The sequence below is a fragment of the Python bivittatus genome, unplaced genomic scaffold, assembly GCF_059951505.1.
Source record: "Python bivittatus isolate LINGU-HERP-01145 unplaced genomic scaffold, Pbiv_v1 ctg000070_np1212, whole genome shotgun sequence".
NCBI classification, from domain to species: Eukaryota; Metazoa; Chordata; class Lepidosauria; order Squamata; family Pythonidae; genus Python; species Python bivittatus.
In genome coordinates this window covers 31,974,422-31,995,324 of record NW_028277034.1, presented here as the reverse complement: position 1 = coordinate 31,995,324, position 20,903 = coordinate 31,974,422, and the positions used below count along the sequence as shown (strand labels likewise).

At 36.2% G+C, this 20,903-nt stretch overlaps 1 protein-coding gene across 4 annotated transcripts in view; it reads left to right on the top strand.

Annotated features, from left to right (window-relative positions):
• Nucleotides 1-20,130, top strand: part of BLTP1 (bridge-like lipid transfer protein family member 1) — a 140,800-nt gene extending 120,670 nt beyond the window's left edge. For 3 of the 4 annotated variants that reach the window (XM_088132886.1, XM_088132885.1, XM_088132884.1), the window contains 15 exons: nt 752-932; nt 1,776-1,970; nt 2,403-2,582; nt 4,136-4,273; nt 4,650-4,904; nt 5,939-6,089; nt 6,576-6,733; nt 7,108-7,300; nt 10,815-11,032; nt 12,017-12,268; nt 12,643-12,846; nt 14,704-14,898; nt 15,634-15,768; nt 17,702-17,867; nt 19,450-20,130. In XM_088132886.1, the coding sequence (XP_087989012.1) occupies nt 752-932; nt 1,776-1,970; nt 2,403-2,582; nt 4,136-4,273; nt 4,650-4,904; nt 5,939-6,089; nt 6,576-6,733; nt 7,108-7,300; nt 10,815-11,032; nt 12,017-12,268; nt 12,643-12,846; nt 14,704-14,898; nt 15,634-15,768; nt 17,702-17,867; nt 19,450-19,666 (2,838 nt within the window). In that variant the 3' untranslated portion in view covers nt 19,667-20,130. The remainder of the gene's footprint in view (nt 1-751; nt 933-1,775; nt 1,971-2,402; nt 2,583-4,135; nt 4,274-4,649; nt 4,905-5,938; nt 6,090-6,575; nt 6,734-7,107; nt 7,301-10,814; nt 11,033-12,016; nt 12,269-12,642; nt 12,847-14,703; nt 14,899-15,633; nt 15,769-17,701; nt 17,868-19,449) is intronic. The other variant, XM_088132888.1, reaches the window with a different exon arrangement.
• The last annotated feature ends 773 nt before the right edge of the window (nt 20,131-20,903 follow it).

The window sequence follows — 20,903 nt, the reverse complement described above, 5'->3', positions numbered from 1 at the left end:
CAGCTTATAGTTTAATAATGGAAGTTGATAGAATCAGGAATGAAGGATGTTCAGAACTGAATTCAATAACATCTAGAGGGTCCACACATTATTTATCCCTAGCATAACAAAAATTAACAGTACAGTGGTACCTCTAGTTACGAACGCCCCTCCTTACGAATTTTTCAAGATATGACCAGCTCTGGCCCCAAAAATTTACCTCTACTTGCGAACTCCCCCTCTACTTATGAACCGGATCTGCGGCCATTTTCCCTGCTGCCACATGGTCGTGGCTACCTGTGGGCGAGATTGTGGTAGCAAGGAGACGTTCGGTGAGGCTTGTGGTGTGTTTTGTGGCATTTGGAAGGTTTTTGTGGCGTTTGGAAGGTTTTTGAGGTTTAAAAATAAAATGCATATGTTTCAGAACTGTTTAGCCGTATTTACATTGAACTTTATGGGAGAAATTTACCTCGGGGTGCGACCAAATTTGGAGGGCGGATTAGCCGTATTTACATTGAACCTTATGGGGAAATTTGCCTCGTGGTGCGACCAAATTCGGAGGGCGGAACGGATTAACCGTATTTACATGGAACCTTATGGGAAACTTTACCTCGACTTGAGACCAACTCGAGTTGCAACCAGAGTCACGGAACGGATTAAGTTCATAACTAGAGGTACCACTGTATTCCATTTTTAAAATGCTCTTTTGCTTGTTGCCTTCTTCTCATTTCAATTTTCCATGTATGTTAAACACTATTTTTCTTTTCTTCAGCCTTCACAAATCAAGTTCAGCTGCTTACCCGTGTCACGCGTAGAATGCATGTTGAAACTTCCATCCCTTGATCTTGTGTTTTCTTCCAATCGAGGGGAATTAGAAACTTTAGGTTCAACCTGCCCTACAGAAAATTCTTCACAAAGTGGCTCAAAGATGTCAGTTAAAAGTATCTCACCAGGTAAAATTAATTTTTAAAATATTGAAAAACAGTTAAAAAGAAGGCTGTATTCAGATCTAATATTGAATCACAATTTAATCCTACAAGAATAAATTGTGGATCTCCTGGTGCTCTTAAAAGACAGAAATTAGAAGTTTGTACTTCCAACAATGATTGTGCCTTAATGAAACCTGTGGTTAGTATTAACTTTGATTTAGATCAGACTAAATGAAAGTTTGAAATTGGCTTGCTTCCTAAACGATTAATACAAACTGTGGACTTTGTAGTTTCAGACATAATAGCTTGTTTTGTAAACCTGACACTAAATTAACAGAATGGAATTGTTGTGCTCATATGTTATACCCAAACAAATATAATGGTTTAATGTGATGTCTGGGCTCCATTATCAAATTACCAATTAGCCTAGTATGACATTCTGGTCAGTGACTATAATAGTGAACTAGACTAAATTGTGCTGGTAGGGGGACAGGTGGCACAGAAACAAACCAAAAAAAAAAAAAAATCTCTCACATTTCAAATAATCTAGCATTTATCCACATCAGGATGCAGATAGAGATCTCTTCATCAGATTTTAGGATATGAGAGAGAATATGAGGAGAAGGCAGTCCTTTAGGATCTAAGTCATTTATGGAATAATAATGAAAGCCTGTCCAAGATAATTTGTAAGAATGTTTCCAGAAGATCCAGGCTTACACTTTTTGTTGGAGTTGCCATCTCCAATAATGCATGATTGTAGGAGTGCCATCAAAATATGTTTCTATCTCTTTTGTTCCAAAGATAGTAAACTTGGCTGATCTTTGTGATTTTTCTACATTTCTTTCCCTTTTTCTTTTTCTGCTTTAGGTTCATCTCTTGGATTAGGTAGCCCTTTTGGCAGAACACGGCATAGTAGCAGCCAGTCAGATTTGACAGGTTCTAGCAGCAGCTCTTCAGGTTTGAGTTTCACAGCCTGCATGTCTGATTTCTCCCTTTATGTATTTCATCCATATGGAGCAGGAAAGCAAAAAACCACTGTGGCTGGCCTGTCTTCTGGATCAGGTAATGAGAGAATATTGTGTTTCACAGGAATGTATTGGTGTTTTCTAAACTTTTTAAATAAGCCTTTAAAAAGGAAATGCAAGATTGCTTTAAAAATGATTTTGTCCTGATTTAGCCAAAAGCAAATATTTTACATGTGTATGAATGTATATTAAAAATAGGTTTTTGCATTCATATCTCAGAGTACATCTATGTAGTAAGGCCTCATTCATACAGTAAATGCAGTAAAATGCTTTTTTTGTTCAAATGTTTAGAAACAATGGTATAATTGTTACATGATATAGCAAGTAATCATTTATTAACCGTATTTTATACCAGCCAAAGTTCACATATTATTTTGTGCAAAGCTGAACATCTGCAGGCATTAGGTGAGAACAAGTTTGGCCTGTTTAGATTAAGCCCAAAAAGTAATGATGTTCTTCATGGTTTCAGGGAGTATAGATGAAGAGCCCTCGTCAGTTACTGGTCGTAAGGATTCACTGAGCATCAACCTTGAGTTTGTAAAAGTTAGCCTATCAAGAATAAGGCGTTCAGGAGGTGCTACCTTTTTTGAGGGTCTGTCTGCAAGCAAATCTGCCAACAAGATGGATACTACACTGATAAATATATCTGGTATTTATCAATCCTATTTAATGAACTCAGTGCATCATAGAAAATAGTATTGCATTACATGTTACAGTATCAGACTTGTACATTTTTCTCTTGTAATACTGTAGGTATTGTAGGTCTTTTGAATGGATGTTGAGTAATTGCCTTTTAAGCAGTTATGTATTTTCTCCTCTGCAATGTTTGACTAACCAAAATGTAAGAACATAAGAAGATCCTTCTTGACCATGGCATAGCTCTTTACAGACCAATATTCAGTTAGTCCTTGCCCCATGTTCCCTTGTTCAGTGGCTGTTCAAAGTTACAGCAGCGCTGAATGAGAGGACTTACAATGGTAAGCATAGTTGTGGCTGGTGCAGCATCCCTGTGGTCGTGTGATCGCAATTTGGGTGTTTTGCAACAGGCTCGCAATTACGACATCACAGCATCCCTCAGTCACGTGATCACCATTTGTGACCTTCACTGCTGGCTTCCAATGAGGAAAGTCAACAGGAAAGCCAGAAGGAGGTCACAAATGACAATCACATGACTGCAAGATGCTGTGACTTCATGAGATTCACCTAACAATGGCAACTTGGATTGCCGGAACTGCCGTTGTATGTCAGCATGGTCACGTGACATTGCACCTTACGACTGCATCACCTAGCAATGGAGTTCCCAGGCCCAGTTACCATTGGTAAGCGAGAATACCTGTATTATCAAAATAACAGGCAGATCTGTCTGGGAAACATTTGATAGGACATGAATACAACAGCTCCTTATTTGATCTTGCCCTTCCTTGCCTCTAGCATGTAGAAGAATATCAGCTTTTGAACCTGCAATCAAAACTAATGCCACCGTGACCTGTACATTTGTGTAGTTCTGTTTAAAAGCCATTTAAGCCTTTGATCATCACCATGTATTGAACTGGTTCACCATAACACTAAACCGAGCTTTTGATATAATGGTGTCATTTTTCAACATCTATTTAAATTTTCTTTGGTCCTTTTTTGAGATGAGATGATAAAATTGTGCCAGTAACTGCTGAGGGAAATGGGGACAACTCTTCTTGTAGCAAGAAATTTCAACATTGAATAAATTAGAGGAATACAAACATTATTCAGGTAGCTATTACTGCAGTGAACTTACAGTTTGGGGCTACAATCCTAAAAAAGAGGATTTAAAAAGTGGTAATATAACACAGGCAAGTTTCTTCTGATAAGTAAAAAATATTCTAGACCCGAAATCTACAATAGCCACCAAAAGTCAGACTGATTGCAGCAGGATACAAATTAAATAAATAAATAATCAAACAGACATGGATGAACGTGATCCAGGTGGAAAAATCTGTAGCCCTATGTGTTGTGCTGAATTAAAACTCATAGCAGCCCCAGTCAATCTGACTTGTGGCGAAGGATGCTGTTGCAATCTAAATTAAATGAACTGTCTCCATTTTTAAGTATTTTCATTATAATCTATTAAGTACTGACTCTTTCTGTTTATGAATGACAGATGTTACAGGAATGAATCAAATAATGTGAAACATAAAATATAAACACTTTTTAATAATATTTTTATAGCTGTTTGTGACATAGGATCTGCTTCTTTTAAATATGACATGAGGAGACTGAGTGAGATTCTAGCATTTCCAAGGGCCTGGTACAGAAGGAGTATTGCAAGACGCCTCTTTCTAGGTGACCAGACAATAAATTTGCCAGGTAAATTGCCAAAAGAATACGGAAGATCTTTTTTTCATAATAATTAGTCTTACTGTGATTGATTGATTGACATTAGAAACATGTTATTTTTGAATTTGGGGTTAGAAATGCTGTGGTGAAATAAGTAGTGGGATAGGAAAAGAATTAAAGAATGTTCATGCTTGAAATCTGTATGAATGTTTTTCCCTTGGTTGCCTTAATCTAGTTGGGTTTAAATTCTTTGTAAAGAATTTAAGAAAGAATCCTCTGGACTCTCAGTAAATAAATGGGTCACATTGGAGAATGGCATATTGTAGTAATCTTGTTAGATTTCTGTTGAATTAATAAAAAGCCGATTTGTGATGCAAACTATTTATTTTGCTATATTTATTCCTAGTAGCATCAGGTCCTGGGACACCAGATTCTATCGAAGGAATGAACCAGCACATGTCTCCTGAATCATCAAGAAAAGCATACTGTAGAACCTGGGAGCAACCAAGTCAGTCTGCTTCATTTACCCATATGGCTCAGTCACCAAGTGTTTTCAATGAGCACAGTTCCAATATGTCCCCTGGAACAGCATCTCATAACCTAAAATCCCCTGCTGTTGCAAGATCCAGAAGTGTGTCAGATTCTTCAGTCCCTCAGAAAGGTGAGAGAAAGCTTAATTTTACTATTTTGAATCATACGCCAGTGTTTAATATAGCCAACTGATCATACTTCGATAAAAATAGTCATCAACAGTTAATCATTTGTCATGTAAAGCACTGAAATGTATTGACATACATTATTATGATAACTAGAATCTTGTCACTTAACCTAAAAGAAAAAAGGAGAATAGCTTATGGTATTATCCTAAAAATTGCTCTGATTTATTATTTTTATTCAAACAAAACAGAATCATTAATTTCTTTTCCATAAAACTTTTCATCTCTAAGGGTTGAGAAACACCTTTGAACAGTACTGAGAACTGAGGTAGAGGAAGTTCACTGCAGGACTGGAAATTCAGTCAGGCAACACTGGATGGATCTGAGCTTAAAATTTCAATCTTTTTCTGGAAAGAAAAAAATACTAAAAGTACTGATTATATTTGATCAAACCTATCTTGGAAGATTTGGAAAAGAAAATCCTAAATAATTTCTTCTCCCAGTTCAGTTGATCAAATATTGTGAGGTTCTATTCAGTTCTCTGTCAGTTAAACAAAAGTATAACTATTTAGCTGTAAAAAAAAATCCTTTGCTTTTTTAATTATTAGAGCTGAAAGACAAAACTTCAAGAAAACTTTGGCAGTACACAAAGTTCATGTTTGTAGTCCCATGTATTTTCTGAGCATCACAGTTGATAACATTTAGATTTACAGTACTCTGTGATGTTTAAAAACTGATTCAGTTGTGAGAACTACCATGTTACAATTTTCAGTCACCAAGAAAAGGTTGTGTTGGAAGCATATAAATTTCCTCCATAGATTAAATTGATCATGTAGAACATGTCCATGACACTATTGTGTGCCAATAGAGGGAGGTGATATAAAGAATCATCATAACAGTATGAGAATTCCTATTTGGACTCAGTTATTCTGAAGTATTTTCCAACAAAATCTGCAGAGTAGCATTAATACTTGATTTGTTTTCAAATTAATACTTTGCAATATTACATTTACAGTATTTGCTTTGTGTTTAACTCCAGATCTACTGTCAAAAACATCAACTCCATTTAATAAATCAAATAAAGCTGGAAGTCAGCAGGTGACACCATGGGAAACACTGGTTGTATTTGCTATGAACTTGAAACAATTAAATGTCCAAATGAATATGAGCAACGTGATGGGAAACACTACGTAAGGAAACCCTTTAATAAACCCTCTGATTTTTTCTTTATGTCCCAGATAATTATTTTAAACATGTAAAAGTGTGTGTGCATGCACATGCAGGTGTATTTGAAGAATCCCTTTTGATCCAGGAAGCATCTACTTTTATTTCAGGTTATGCTGTGTAGAAATGGAGGACTTTGAACAGAGACTTCCTTGAAAATCAGCTGTGGAAGACATTGATTAGCTGCAGAACTTGCCAAATGCTTTATCTTTGTTCTTATCTTACTATAGTCATAGAAGTCTCAGTTAGTGATGGGTCCATTAATATTTTTATTATCAAAAATTGAAAATTTGTCTCCATCTTGTTTTGTCTAAATGAGTGAATTGTGTCTCTACTACGATATACTGTACATTTATTACTACTTTAAATGCATTTCACAACTTGCATTTTTGCATGTGAATGGACAAATAAGATAAACAATATTTTCTCCATATTTTTTGTGCATGTTTTAGGTGGACTACTAGTGGTCTGAAAAGCCAGGGTCGTTTATCTGTGGGCAGTAACAGGGATCGGGAAATTAGCATGTCAGTAGGTCTGGGAAGATCACATTTGGATTCTAGAGGAGGAGTGGTTGGCGGTACCATAGATGTTAATGCCTTGGAGATGGTGGGTAAGTTGAAAATTTAGCAAGTTTTTTTTTACAATGATTAGTTGTTTTTATATAGTGAATATAGACGTCAGCTAATTGTGTTTTTTTTAATTGAAAAACCAGCATTTACTCAGGTATCTCCCATCACATCAGTTCAAACTTTGACCCATTTAAATTGAGTATACACAAATTGTTAAAATCAGTGTTTTCTGGCCAGTCTCAACAGTATTTGTCCATCTGTGTGTGCACTTATATACAGAGAGAGCGAGAGCGCGAGTGTGTGTGTGTGTGATTGAAGACCTTTTGATATTAATTGCAGGCTAATATCAGAAGGCCAAAGTGGTATATTTCATTGTTTCCCTTTGCTACTAAACTGATGTATAAATGTTTTTCAGCTCATATTTCAGAACATCCCAACCAGCAGCCAAGTCACAAAATTCAGATTACCATGGGCTCTACTGAAGCTCGTGTTGATTACATGGGGTCTAGTATTCTAATGGGCATTTTCAGTAATGCAGACCTTAAGCTGCAGGATGAATGGAAAGTTAATCTCTATAATACTTTGGATGCCAGCATTACTGACAAGAGGTAACGTTTCTTGCTACATCATCCCCCCCCCTCCTCTATCTCCTTCCTAGCATATTCCCACGAGTACAGGGTCCACTTTTCAGATCAACAAACACCATTAAAGTGGACCCTGTACTCTAGTTCTAATGTATAATATACATACATGTATATTGTACCATCGACAGATAGCTGAGGTAGCTGACATTGGGAAATCCTACCAGTGGCTGGAAAGGGCTGGACTGAAAGACAGCACTGAGGCACTGATCATAGCAGCATAAGAATGGCACTAAGCACCAGATCCATAGCAGCAGGGGCCTACCACGCTAAACAGGACCCAAGGTGCAGACTGTCCAGAGAGAGACAGTCTGACACATGGTGGCAGCGTGTAAGATGTAGGCAGGAACAGCAAACACTGAACGGCACAACCAAGTAGCTGGCATTGTGTACAGGAACATCTGCACAGTGTATGGGCTAGACCAGATGGGAGATTCCACAGAAGGTTGTGGAGAATAACAGGGCTAAGATCCTGTAAGACTTCTAGATCCAGATAGACAGGCAGGTACTAGATAATCAACCAGACATCGTGGTAGTAGACAAGGACCAGAAGACAGCAGTGGTGATAGATCTACAGTCAGGTCCAGAAATATTGGGATATTGACACAATTCTAACATCTTTGGCTCTATACACCACCACAATGGATTTGGAATGAAACAAACACAATGTGCTTTAACTGCAGACTGTCAGCTTTAATTTGAGGGTATGTACATCCAACTCAGGTGAATGGTGTAGGAATTACAACAGTTTGCATATTATAACTTTATAATATAATTATAATAATTATATCAATTAATACTATAATTACATTATATTAATTAATAATATATACTGTATATAATATATTATTTTAAAAAATTCCCTCTCACCCCTATGGGTGTATATGTCTTCCTCAATCTTGGGTCTTCTACCAGAGGTCTGGGAGTTTGAGAGTTCTGCACCGTATGTTAGCTGTTCCTAGCACTGTACTCTTCTGGACAGAGAGCTCTGATGTTGTTCCTGGGATCTGTTGGAGCCACTCTCCCAGCTTAGGCGTCACAGCCCCGAGTGTTCCTATCACCACAGGGACCACTTTGGCCTTTACTTTCCACATCCTCTCTAGTTCAACTTTCAGGCCCTGCTACTTCTCCAGCTTCTCATACCCCTTCTTCCTGATGTCACTGTCAGTTGGCACTGCCACGTACAGTCAGGTCCAGAAATATTGGGACATCGACACAATTCTAACATCTTTGGCTCTATACACCACCACAATGGATTTGGAATGAAACAAACACAATGTGCCTTAACTGCAGACTGTCAGCTTTAATTTGAGGGTATGTACATCCAACTCAGGTGAATGGTGTAGGAATTACAACAGTTTGCATATGTGCCTCCCACTTGTTAAGGGACCAAAAGTAATGGGACAGAATAATAATCATAAATCAAACTTTCCCTTTTTAATACTTGGTTGCAAATCCGTTGCAGTCAATCACAGCCTGAAGCCTGGAACGCATAGACATCACCAGACACTGGGTTTCATCCATGGTGATGCTCTGCCAGGCCTCTACTGCAACTGTCTTCAGTTCCTGCTTGTTCTTGGGGCATTTTCCCTTCAGTTTTGTCTTCAGCAAGTGAAATGCATGCTCAATGGGATTCAGGTCAGGTGACTGACTTGGCCATTGCATAACATTCCACTTCTGTCCCTTCAAAAACTCTTTGGTTGCTTTTGCAGTATGCTTTGGGTCATTGTCCATCTGTACTGTGAAGCGCTGTCCAATGAGTTCTGCAGCATTTGGCTGAATGTGAGCAGATAATATTGCCCGAAACACTGCAGAATTCATCCTGCTGCTTTTGTCAGCAGTCACATCATCAATAAATACAAGAGGACCAGTTCCATTGGCAGCCTTACATGCCCACGCCATGACACTACCACCACCATGCTTCACTGATGAGGTGGTATGCTTAGGATCATGAGCAGTTCCTTTCCTTCTCCGTACTCTTTTCTTCCCATCACTCTGGTACAAGTTGATCTTGGTCTCATCTGTCCATAGGATGTTGTTCCAGAACTGTGAAGGCTTTTTTAGATGTCGTTTGGCAAACTCTAATCTGGCCTTCCTGTTTTTGAGGCTCACCAATGGTTTACATCTTGTGGTGAACCCTCTGTATTCACTCTGGTGAAGTCTTCTTTTGATTGTTGACTTTGACACACATACACCTACCTCCTGGAGAGTGTTCTTGATCTGGCCAACTGTTGTGAAGGGTGTTTTCTTCACCAGGGAAAGGATTCTTTGGTTATCCACCACAGTTGTTTTCCGTTGTCTCCCAGGTCTTTTGGTGTTGCTGAGCTCACCGGTGCGTTCCTTCTTTTTGAGAATGTTCCAAACAGTTGTTTTGGCCATGCCTAATGTTCTTGCTATCTCTCTGATGGGTTTGTTTCTTCAGCCTAATGATGGCTTGCTTCACTGATAGTGACAGCTCTTTGGATCTCATCTTGAGAGTTGACAGCAACAGATTCCAAATGCAAATAGCACACTTGAAATGAACTCTGGGCCTTTTATCTGCACATTGTAATTGGGGTACTGAGGGAATATCACACACCTGGCCATGGAACAGCTGAGAAGCCAATTGTCCCATTACTTTTGGTCCCTTAACAAGTGGGAGGCACATATGCAAACTGTTGTAATTCCTACACCATTCACCTGAGTTGGATGTACATACCCTCAAATTAAAGCTGACAGTCTGCAGTTAAGGCACATTGTGTTTGTTTCATTCCAAATCCATTGTGGTGGTGTATAGAGCCAAAGATGTTAGAATTGTGTCGATGTCCCAATATTTCTGGACCTGACTGTACGTGGCAGTGCCAACTGACAGTGACATCAGGAAGAAGGGGTATGAGAAGCTGGAGAAGTAGCAGGGCCTGAAAGAGGAACTAGAGAGGATGTGGAAAGTAAAGGCCAAAGTGGTCCCTGTGGTGATAGGAACACTCGGGGCTGTGACGCCTAAGCTGGGAGAGTGGCTCCAACAGATCCCAGGAACAACATCAGAGCTCTCTGTCCAGAAGAGTACAGTGCTAGGAACAGCTAACATACGGTGCAGAACTCTCAAACTCCCAGACCTCTGGTAGAAGACCCAAGATTGAGGAAGACATATACACCCATAGGGGTGAGAGGGAATTTTTTAAAATAATATATTATATACAGTATATATTATTAATTAATATAATGTAATTATAGTAATAATTGATATAATTATTATAATTATATTATAAAGTTATAATATAATTTTATAATAAAATAAAATTATAAAATTATAAAATTATAATTAATATAATATTAATATTATATATTAATATTATATATAATTTATATAATTCTGCTTTTATTATTTCAAACCATTTTTTAATCAAAATGTCACTAAATGTTTTTGTATTAATTACCCTCTCTTCAAAGCTTAGTAAAGCATTATAAATTCATGGAAAATATTATCCTTTTTATATTCTAGTGAGATATTTGTCCATGGTGATTTGAAATGGGATATTTTTCAAGTCATGATTTCCAGATCAACTACACCAGACCTCATCAAAATAGGAATGAAGCTCCAGGAATTCTTTACTCAGCAGTTTGATACAAGCAAAAGGGCTCTGTCCACGTGGGGACCTGTACCATACCTTCCTCCCAAAACTGTTGTCAATACTGTAGAGAAAAATTCACAACAGCAATGTATGTATGAAAACAATTTCCTTAATATCATGAAGCTTTTACCTTTCAGGATCATAATCAAAAATATTATATATCAGGCTTTGCTAATTTCTGAACCCATTGGTCAAGAAACTCCAAGGATGCATATTTGCTCAGTTCCCTAGACTCCAGTTCATTTACCTGCTACTGATACAGTGACAGCAAGAGAACAGGATTTTTTTTTCTTTAAGATGTTAGTATCCATTGATAAAATAGTATTTTTAGCATCTTCTTGTTTAGCAGAATCTCATAAATAGTTTCTCGAAAAAACTGTGTTTTCCAGAAGCTACTGAATAACTCTGGAAACTGGCTAGAAAGGAGTAATAAAAGTAAGAACTATTCTCTGATTTATCTTTAGATTGGTAGATAGACAGCTAAAAACGTTATCTGAAAAGATGAGCTGATATATTATCACTAAGCCCAGAAATCTGCATTTCAGCAACATTTTTATTTTTAAAGTTAAGTTTTGAAAAATATGTGTATCCTAATATGGAAAGCCACAAAACAAGTGTGCACCATTTTTCTTACGCTCATTTTGTCTAACAAAACAGAAGCTATTTGAAGCACACAATACTTCTAAATATTTAATCTACATTTGCATCAACATTGTAAGTTATAAAAAAAATAAGTACTCAACACACTGCACATCAGTTCATCTTCTCATACATTAGTCTATTCAAATGCTGTGATGTTTTTCTTAAATTGAAAGACAGTGTTTATATTTTATGACAGTTTTAAAACCTGATTGCTATACATGCAGTATAGGAAAATAGGAAAAACCATTATTTGCTCATTCTTCTCCCCAAAACAACCATCAAAGTCTAGAAAAAATGAAAATACATTAATGAAATTCCTGTCCATATTTCTAGCTAAGGCACATTGTTTTTAGAAATATTTGTTGCATCCATAATGTTAATCATAATGTCACTGTCTTGTCTTTGTGTATGTCTGTGTGCTGTTTTCCAGTACTGGATGCAGCACATCATCGCCACTGGCCAGGAGTTTTAAAGGTGGTGTCAGGGTGCCACATATCCTTATTTCAGTTTCCCTTACCAGAAGATGGAATGCAGTTTGGAGGTTCTATGAGCTTGCATGGAAATCACATGACTTTGGCATGTTTCCATGGACCTAATTTTCGTTCAAAATCATGGGCTCTGTTTCATCTTGAAGAACCTAATATTGCGTTTTGGACTGAAGCACAAAAAATATGGCAAGAAGGTATCCAGCCTCTTTTATGCCTTTTGTTTAATCTTTTCCCATATTAAGTTGTAACTGATATTTAATTAACAAAGATTGAACATTGGCTGAATGTTGTTTTAATTTTTTTTGTATCCTAATTACTAAACCGAATAAAATTCTACATGTATATTTAAGTGAGAGTTTGCCATGGTATCAAGAGATTACTGAGTTTATATACAATGACGACTAAAAAGATTGTGCCTGGAGGGGATAGTTTACTGTTAGATGAATTTCACTGTATGGATGTTCAGTTATGGGCAATATCTGATAGCTGTGATGGTAGACCATTGAAGTGATTAGACTTCAGAAAATACAAAAAGATTTAAGAAATTGCTCTGTCCAACCTTTCTTAGGATCCAGCGAACATTCTACATATGTTGTGCAAACGCTAGACTTCCATTTGGGTCACAATACTATGGTAACAAAACCATGTGGTGCCCTACAAAGTCCTATGGCAACAATTACTAAGATAACAAGGAGACGTCATGAAAATCCACCACATGGAGTTGCAAGCGTAAAGGAATGGTTCAATTATGTTACAGCTACACGAAATGAAGGTAGGAGCAATCAAATTTCTCTTTATTGGCCAATTGGGAAAATGGCATTCATGCATGCATTCATTCAATTTATATGCTGCCCATCTCCCCCAGCATAAATTTACAGCAGTTCCAGTTAATAGTTGCAGGCAACGGAATGATGTCCAAATATTCAGTTTTCTTATTTTAAATCTTGAAACAATTGTATATTAAAAGTTGCATTCAACTTTACAGAAAGGTATGTGTAATAATAATAATAATGATGATGATGATGATGATGTATTAAATTTGTATGCCACCTGACTCTCAACGACTTTGGGCAGCTGAGAATGAAACAAAAGAAATTACAATAAAATCAATAAAACATAAAAAGATAAAGATAAAAGATGGCAAGCGCAATGAAACGGGTCTCACTCTTTTAACCTTGTATCATATAGAGGTTGTCAATTTCCATTCACTTAAAGATTCACTATTTGACTTAACTTTTTTACATACAACTATACCTAAAATGTGCAACATCTGTATGGTAAAAATTATAAGCCACTGTTAATATTGCTAATAAGAACAGAGCTAGAATATACTGTAAGTAGGATTCTAAGTCACTTCTTTGTGAGATGGGCGGTATCTAAATTTGAAATATAAATAAATATAAATAACTTCCTGTGAGTGGAACCCCACAGGTAAAGTAGCTTTCACCAATTTGTCTTCTTAATGAGGTCCCTTAAAAACCTGCTCTGAATGGATGAAGAGCTTTCTGGAATAATGTATGAGGTGGGTTCAGGGAAGGAAAAAGCACTGAAAATTGTCCCCTCTCCTTGTTTCTGATAAACCAGACTTCCGTTAATCAAAGGAGCTGTTATTTATGTTGCTAATCTGTACCTCTTCCTTGCAAAATATACTGATTAATGGAAACTGCTGAAAGAACAGACCCAATAACCTCTGAAGCTAGAGATACTATGCTAAACTGTAACAAATATATTGGGTCACTGAACCTATCATGTGACCTTAATGAAAAGCAACAGAAGGATTGTTTTTAGTGGGAATTTCATCAGGAAATAAGTTGCGTTGTATGTAAATATAATAAGTGTCTGTGGCAGAAGAGGCAGCTTCTTGTGCTAGGTTCTTTTGGAGGAGTGCTACAGACCACAGACAGGAATATATGTCTTTTTCTTCCATTTTTACTAGGAGATTTTCTTATACTGTACAAAGTAACAACTCTTAGGGGGTATCATAACTTTTCTTACTTGGTAGAAGTAATTGCAGTTACTGTAGTGGCTTTTTCACATTGCTTCTACCTTTCTATCATAGTTTTGTAGAGAGGGATATTCAGTCATTTTGTGTGTAGTAAATTGTCCTATTTGATTTAAGTTACATAGTAATCAACCTGAGGTCTCTCTTAGATATTTGTATGTGTGTGTGTATGTGTGTTTCTTTCCATGTGTGTGTGTGTGGGGGGGGGGTTAATAAAATTAATTTAAGTAGTTGAAAACCTATACCTGACTGCAGACAATTTAAATTCTGGAACTATAATTTTGCATGAAGGTGTTATTAAATCTATACTTATCTTTAATAAAAAGAAAAATGTATGAAGAAAAAAAAATTTTTTTGTTACAGTATTATTTATATTCTTGAAAATAAGAGTAAGAAATTTAGAATAAGAAATTTGTGAAAATGTCTGAAGCTTTTTTTTTTTTAATTTGGTAAGGTGTGACTATAATCAAGTAGAAATTTAGACTTAAAATTCTTTGTAGAAATATAGATCATGGTAACATGAAGCTTCCATAAATTGAAATATTTCTAATACTGCCTCATGAGAGTAACTTGTTTAATTGTTTAAAGAAGGTATTTTAGAAACATTGTTTGCTATTCTCTCTCCAGAGTTAAATCTTCTCAGAAATGTTGACGCAAACAATCCAGAGAGTACTACAACAGTGAAAAGCTCCAGCTTGTTAAGTGGTTTCAGAGGTGGTTCCAGTTACAATCATGAGACTGAAACAATATTTGCATTACCAAGAATGCAGCTGGATTTCAAATCCATTCATGTTCAACAACCTCAGGAACCTTTAATACATGGTAGCCTGTGTTAATTTTTTTATGCAATGAGCTTAATGTATATTTTGTGTAAAGGGAATTATAATTATATAGAAAAGAAAAAAATCAATTTAAGTCATGACAATTGTGACTCCATGTCTAATATCATTATTAAATGAGAATTGAAATGAATCAGGTAAAATTATTAACACTGCAATTCTGTATTGTATTCTTGAAGAATGTCCCACTAGGTTCAGTTGCATGTAAGATGACCAGTACTGCACAGTGGTCAAATTATAAAATATTAAAACAAAGTAGAAACAAATTTACATATTTGAAATCTGATCTTCCAGCTGTTGCTATAAAATGGTCATTTTTATTGCTGTTGATGTACCAAAAAATCTGAAAGAAATTATCTGATAGTAAGCACTTCAGATCAAGGATAGTATAGCATAAGATCCCATAAGATCCTTTCGATTGTGCACACTTCAGGAGCACTAGCAAGGCACCGGATTTCATTTTAGAATTGCTTGAATGCAAGCATGTTGCATGTACAGAGTAACTGTCCATCAGTCAGAGATATCATAAGACCTTAATCTCAAAAGCATTGTCAGAAATTTCATTTCAAAATTATGCTGAAAAGAAATCAGTACATATGATTAGCACTTTTCACTATTTATCTTGCATTTAAAAAGTTTCTCATTTAAATGTTTTGTTCAGAATATTTATTCATGTAATTACCAGTTTCTCTAAATGATTGATAGAATTTCATTACAGATGCCAGTGCTAAGCCAAAGGTGGAATGCAGTGTCGTAACAGAATTCACAGATCACATATGTGTAACCATGGATGCAGAATTAATAATGTTCCTGCATGACTTAGTTTCTGCTTATCTTAAAGAAAAGGAAAAGGGTATGTAGATCAATTACTGTTAATCCAGTGGGCCATCTTCTTATGAACTCCTATGACTTGTGTAATAATTCATCTGAGGATTTTTATATATTTAGTAGTAAAATATTTTGATTTTATTTCTAATTTTTTCTCTCTGCCATACTGAATACCGATCTTCTGAAGAGGAATGTAGCCAATGAACCTTTTTTTAAAATAGTTTACTAAAACTATTTTTCAGGATATATGGTCAATGTTCATGAACTTCAAAACATCTGTGCTACCATTACAAAACACTTTTTCAGTTTATGTTCCAGGACAAATGACATTGAAAACTGTTGTGAATTTGTAGGAGTATTTTTATTTTGATTGAATACCAGAGACTAATTGTGGTAACATTCTGTTTCATGTCCAGTTCTTAAAGTTTTTACATTACCTTGTCATATATTGTAAAACTGAATGTTTTCCTTTACAAGCATGGAGATACTGTGAAATATCATGGGCTAAAATCAAATTGTTTTAAGCTACATGGACCCAAAATGTTTTATATTATAGTATATAGTATATCTGTTCAAAAAATAATTGAAGTTTTCTGAAAAAACATCATTTATGTCACAGATATATTAAAATACATGATAAAGGTATATTTCAGAAATTCAGTTATGCAAATACATCACTTCACTTTCTGTCCAATGGAAGTGTCTTCTCCATGTGGACATATATGCCTAGAACACTTGTGGAGGGCTTTAAAGCAACTGACTGAAACTACAACTACTTTTGGCTACTTTACAGCATCTTACGATTGGCAAAGGCTTGTTATTCGCACAGATCTAGTATTTATTAGTTCTGCTGCTTATAGCTTTTGATATATATTCTTAATATAAGTAGTCCTTGGATTAGAATTGGGACCAAGAATTTCCATTGCTAAGCAATATAATTGTAAAGCATGATGTCACTGCTTAGCAACAGCAATCCTGCAGCTTGCCGTCGTAACTCCACAACTGTGCAGGTCATTAAGCAAGAAGAGGTGGGAGTCCCAGGCAAGCAGACCGGCAGGTGTGTGGGTGCTGCAGTTAGACAGTCTGGAGCATGGGCAGGTGCTGTGGGGATGCCATGGGTAGGCACTCCAGAGTGCAGGCAGGTGAAAAAGCGGGAGTGACTTCCCACTTCCTGCTGGCTTCCCCATTGACTTTGCTTGTGGGAAGCCGGCAGGAAATATCGGAAATTGTGATCATGTGACTGTGGCTCACTGCAGCATTATAATTGCAAGCCAGGCACCCAGTTCGGGATCACATGACTGTGGGAACGCTGCAAAGGCCGCAACCTCATGGACCAGTTGTAAGTCCCCCTCATTCAGTATCATCATATCATTGAATGGTCGCTGAACCAGTGGTCGTAACTTGAGGACTACCTGTATATTAATTTTTTGAAATAGGACTATTTACTTGGAGATAACTCAATTTTATTTTTTTATTTTTAAATCTTTCCAACTAGTACATTATGTTAATAATTCTATTTGAATTTTAGTATGTACAGTAATTTCATGCAGCCTGCTTATGGCACCAATAAATATCTTATGCCATGACATTTATGAGAAGGTGACAGTACAAACTAGATTAAACTAGATTGCTTGATTTGCTGATTTTTTTTCAGTTTGCTTTATTTCACTTATTTTATGGTATTTATTGTTTATCACCATATCTTTGTCTTGATACTTTAATATCAATATGTAGAATTCTAATAGTTAGATCTCAGTGTTGCAAGTGTACTTAGTCTATAGTTTTATGTTAATAACCTCTATAATTTTGTTAGATATAAATTTGTTACAATTCTGTGATTCTGTATCTTAAATTAATTTCTGGAATGGTTGTAATCTTGTATATTTTATACTGGTCTATGACTGAAATAAAAAGTGATAGCCTAAAATAGAAATGTTTCTGTTCTGTGCTTTTTGTAGCAATCTTTCCACCTCGCATTTTGTTTAGTCGGCCAGGACAGAAAAGCCCCATCAGTGTACTTGATGAGAGTGCTACTGAAAAAGAATTGGAAGAAAGTGTTACTTACACTACTGTGGATTGGAGAGAATTTATCTGTAATACCTGGCATTTGGAGCCCACACTGAGGTAATAAGCAATAGTTTTCATTAATCAATCTTATTTTCAGACAACTATTCCACTAATTATTACTATATAGTGAATTGACATATAGAAATGATTAATTATGTCACAAATTTCCAGCTAATGACTGCAGTTTTACAGACAGCTAGGAACCATTTACAAAAGTGTAATAGGAAAAGAAAATTCATACTATGAATAATATATTGCTTTATAGATTTATATATATTATTTTATAATATATATTAACATTAAATTTACTTAGTATTTAATTTATTATTAGTTAATATGTTATTTATATATTGTATATTTTATATATTAACTAGCTTTAACCCTAATCACTGTGATGGCATTCTGCACTCACATTTTTATTTACTTTGTTTTGGATTTATTATTTTAAAGGTTAACTTCTAACTTAATTTTTAGAAGTTCGAGGCAATGTTTTATCTCCTAATATCTACCTTATGAAATAAATTGGGCTGAGAAATAGTGATTGACCCAAAGTCCCACTCATGATTCTGTGGGAATAACCTGGGTGTCCTCCAACCAAATCCAACTTCTTTAGCAGAAGAACAGCAAAAATTATCTTTCTACACCCATCAAATTCTTCCTGCTATAACATATTTTTCTGGAAAGATAAACAGGCTACAGTGACAATTGCTTATGACTGGTTGTCTTCTAGTATTTAAATTTTCAAACCCAAAGACATAAAGCCATAAGTGCAGCCATCAATGTACTCCTCCCCTTAAAATACAGAAAAAGACAGTCACAGTGGAAAATCCTTTACACTATTTGTTCATTTGATTCATCCCCCCCGCCCCATTTTATACAATTCAGTATTACTACCAAAGTTTATTTCCTTGGACTATATAAGATTGCAGTCTAGTGTCTTTAGCAACCCAACCTAAGAGGAACAATGCAATAGTTCAGAGTATTTAAGAAAAATACTCCTTTTCCCTAAAAGCAACAGTAGTATTTATTAAGGAAGTACAAAAATACTTTTCAATCAGAACTGAGAGCAAATTAAATTTTTAAATAATAGTCTCCTCAGATACTGTGTTCCTACTTCTGACCTTAGATACTGGCAAATGTGATCAGACTGTAATCTCCACAGTCAGCCAAAAAAAAGAAAAGGAAGAGTACTCCTTGGAATATACCAATAAAACCCAGAAAAGATGGCACAGCACACTTTGAAATTAGGGATTGCCAACCATTCCATGCATGAAACAGCTGGTTTTGGGTGGCCTGCACCAGAACTGAAAGATGTTTTGATGTTTTGGTTCATGCACAGTACAAAACCAACTTCTGAGCAAAGGGATGTGGGAGGGAGGAGGGGAGCCAAAGGCAATGGCATGAAGATTACTGGGGCGAACAGGCTGGGGGGACATGCTGGGCTAGGACATAATTAGGGATGGCCTAGGGGAGGAAGGGAAAGGCTGGAATGATACAGTGAGAGTTGCAAGATCTTTCTTTTGGACCTATAAAACTCCTTTATAACCTATGGCTATTAAGATACAGTAAAGCATTAAACTGTAGAAGAAAATTAATTAAGGTAAAAATATCGAAAGTGATAGAATATTTTAATTTACAGATTAATCTCTTGGACTGGAAGAAAGATTGATCCAGTAGGTGTTGATTATATTCTTCAGAAGCTTGGTTTCCATCATGCAAGAACTACTATTCCTAAGTGGCTTCAGCGTGGAGTCATGGACCCCCTGGACAAAGTCTTGTCAGTTCTCATAAAAAAACTTGGCACTGCATTACAGGATGAAAAAGAAAAGAAAGGCAAAGACAAGGAAGATCACTAAAAATCCTAAAATTAGGACGGCAGAGACTTTTTAAAATTTTGTTTTACAACTGCATAACTTTAAAACAATTTACACTGAAAGAACCTAACAGCATTTTTGCTGCTATATTTAAAACTTGATCAATATTATGAATAACTTATTGTGGAACAGGATGCCATTTTGTGTTCAGTCTAGCACTGCATGACCAATGTTGTGAAGAAAACTGTAAAACAACTGTTTTATATTTACAACTGTATTATGTGCAATATTCTGCATCTCTGAGCAACAAAGTAACTGTGAATTTTCGTAAATTTATCTTGCTGTAACACAGAAAACCCCTTTTGGATTATGTGATTCCATGAATAGCTTTTTCTTGTCTGTGTAGATTGTATAAATTCTTTATGTATATAATTTATGGGACTGTGATTGCTATAGAGCTGTATCAGTTTAAGTGTGTTCTACTTGAAATAAAAATTAATATCAAATGTAACTGAGCTTATCTGATATTTTTTATACAAGGGACATTTGTAACTAGTATTGACTATTACATGGATAGATGGGAAAAGTACTGGATACTGTCAATGTGATCAATCACTGATGGCATTATTTACTTTCAGGTGACGTTTAGGACCTCGTATTGTACTCACTGCGTTACTCTCACCAGAATACGAAATTCTTTTAATAGATCACTATCCATATAAATCACTATACAGCGTTCATTTATTTTGGAGTACCTTGATTAGACACGCACATTTAAGACTTCAATGGAAAGGTTTAAACTGAACTGCAGTCCCCCCCTCTAAATTCAGTATAAATTAATAACATATTTACAACTGCTGAGTCAAAAGCTGTGATGTTCAGAAAAAAAAATGGAGATACAATTAAAAATGCAAGGCTTCCTCCTTCGGTATGGAGGAGGCTGGAAAGTTACGATCAGGCCAGCCAGATTCGGTAATGCGACACAGCTGAGCGAAGCCGTGCTAGATCTAACAGGTGTAGCTTTTTCCCACCAATTCAGCCGCGGAATAAAGACGTTTCACAGTTCCCCACCTCCCCGAAATCCTTTGTCTTCATAAAGCTGACGGCAACCTTTACTCCTGCAGTCGACGGTCTGTTTAGATCGTACTTTTTCCTTTCGAACAAATCAAGAGGAGCGCACGTGCCCCTGCCTCTCTTCCCCCAACCCTCGCCGCCAAAAGGCACCCGAACCAGCAAGCCGCCGCCCAGGAACCGTTAAAAAGTCGGGCGGAGGAGGCGA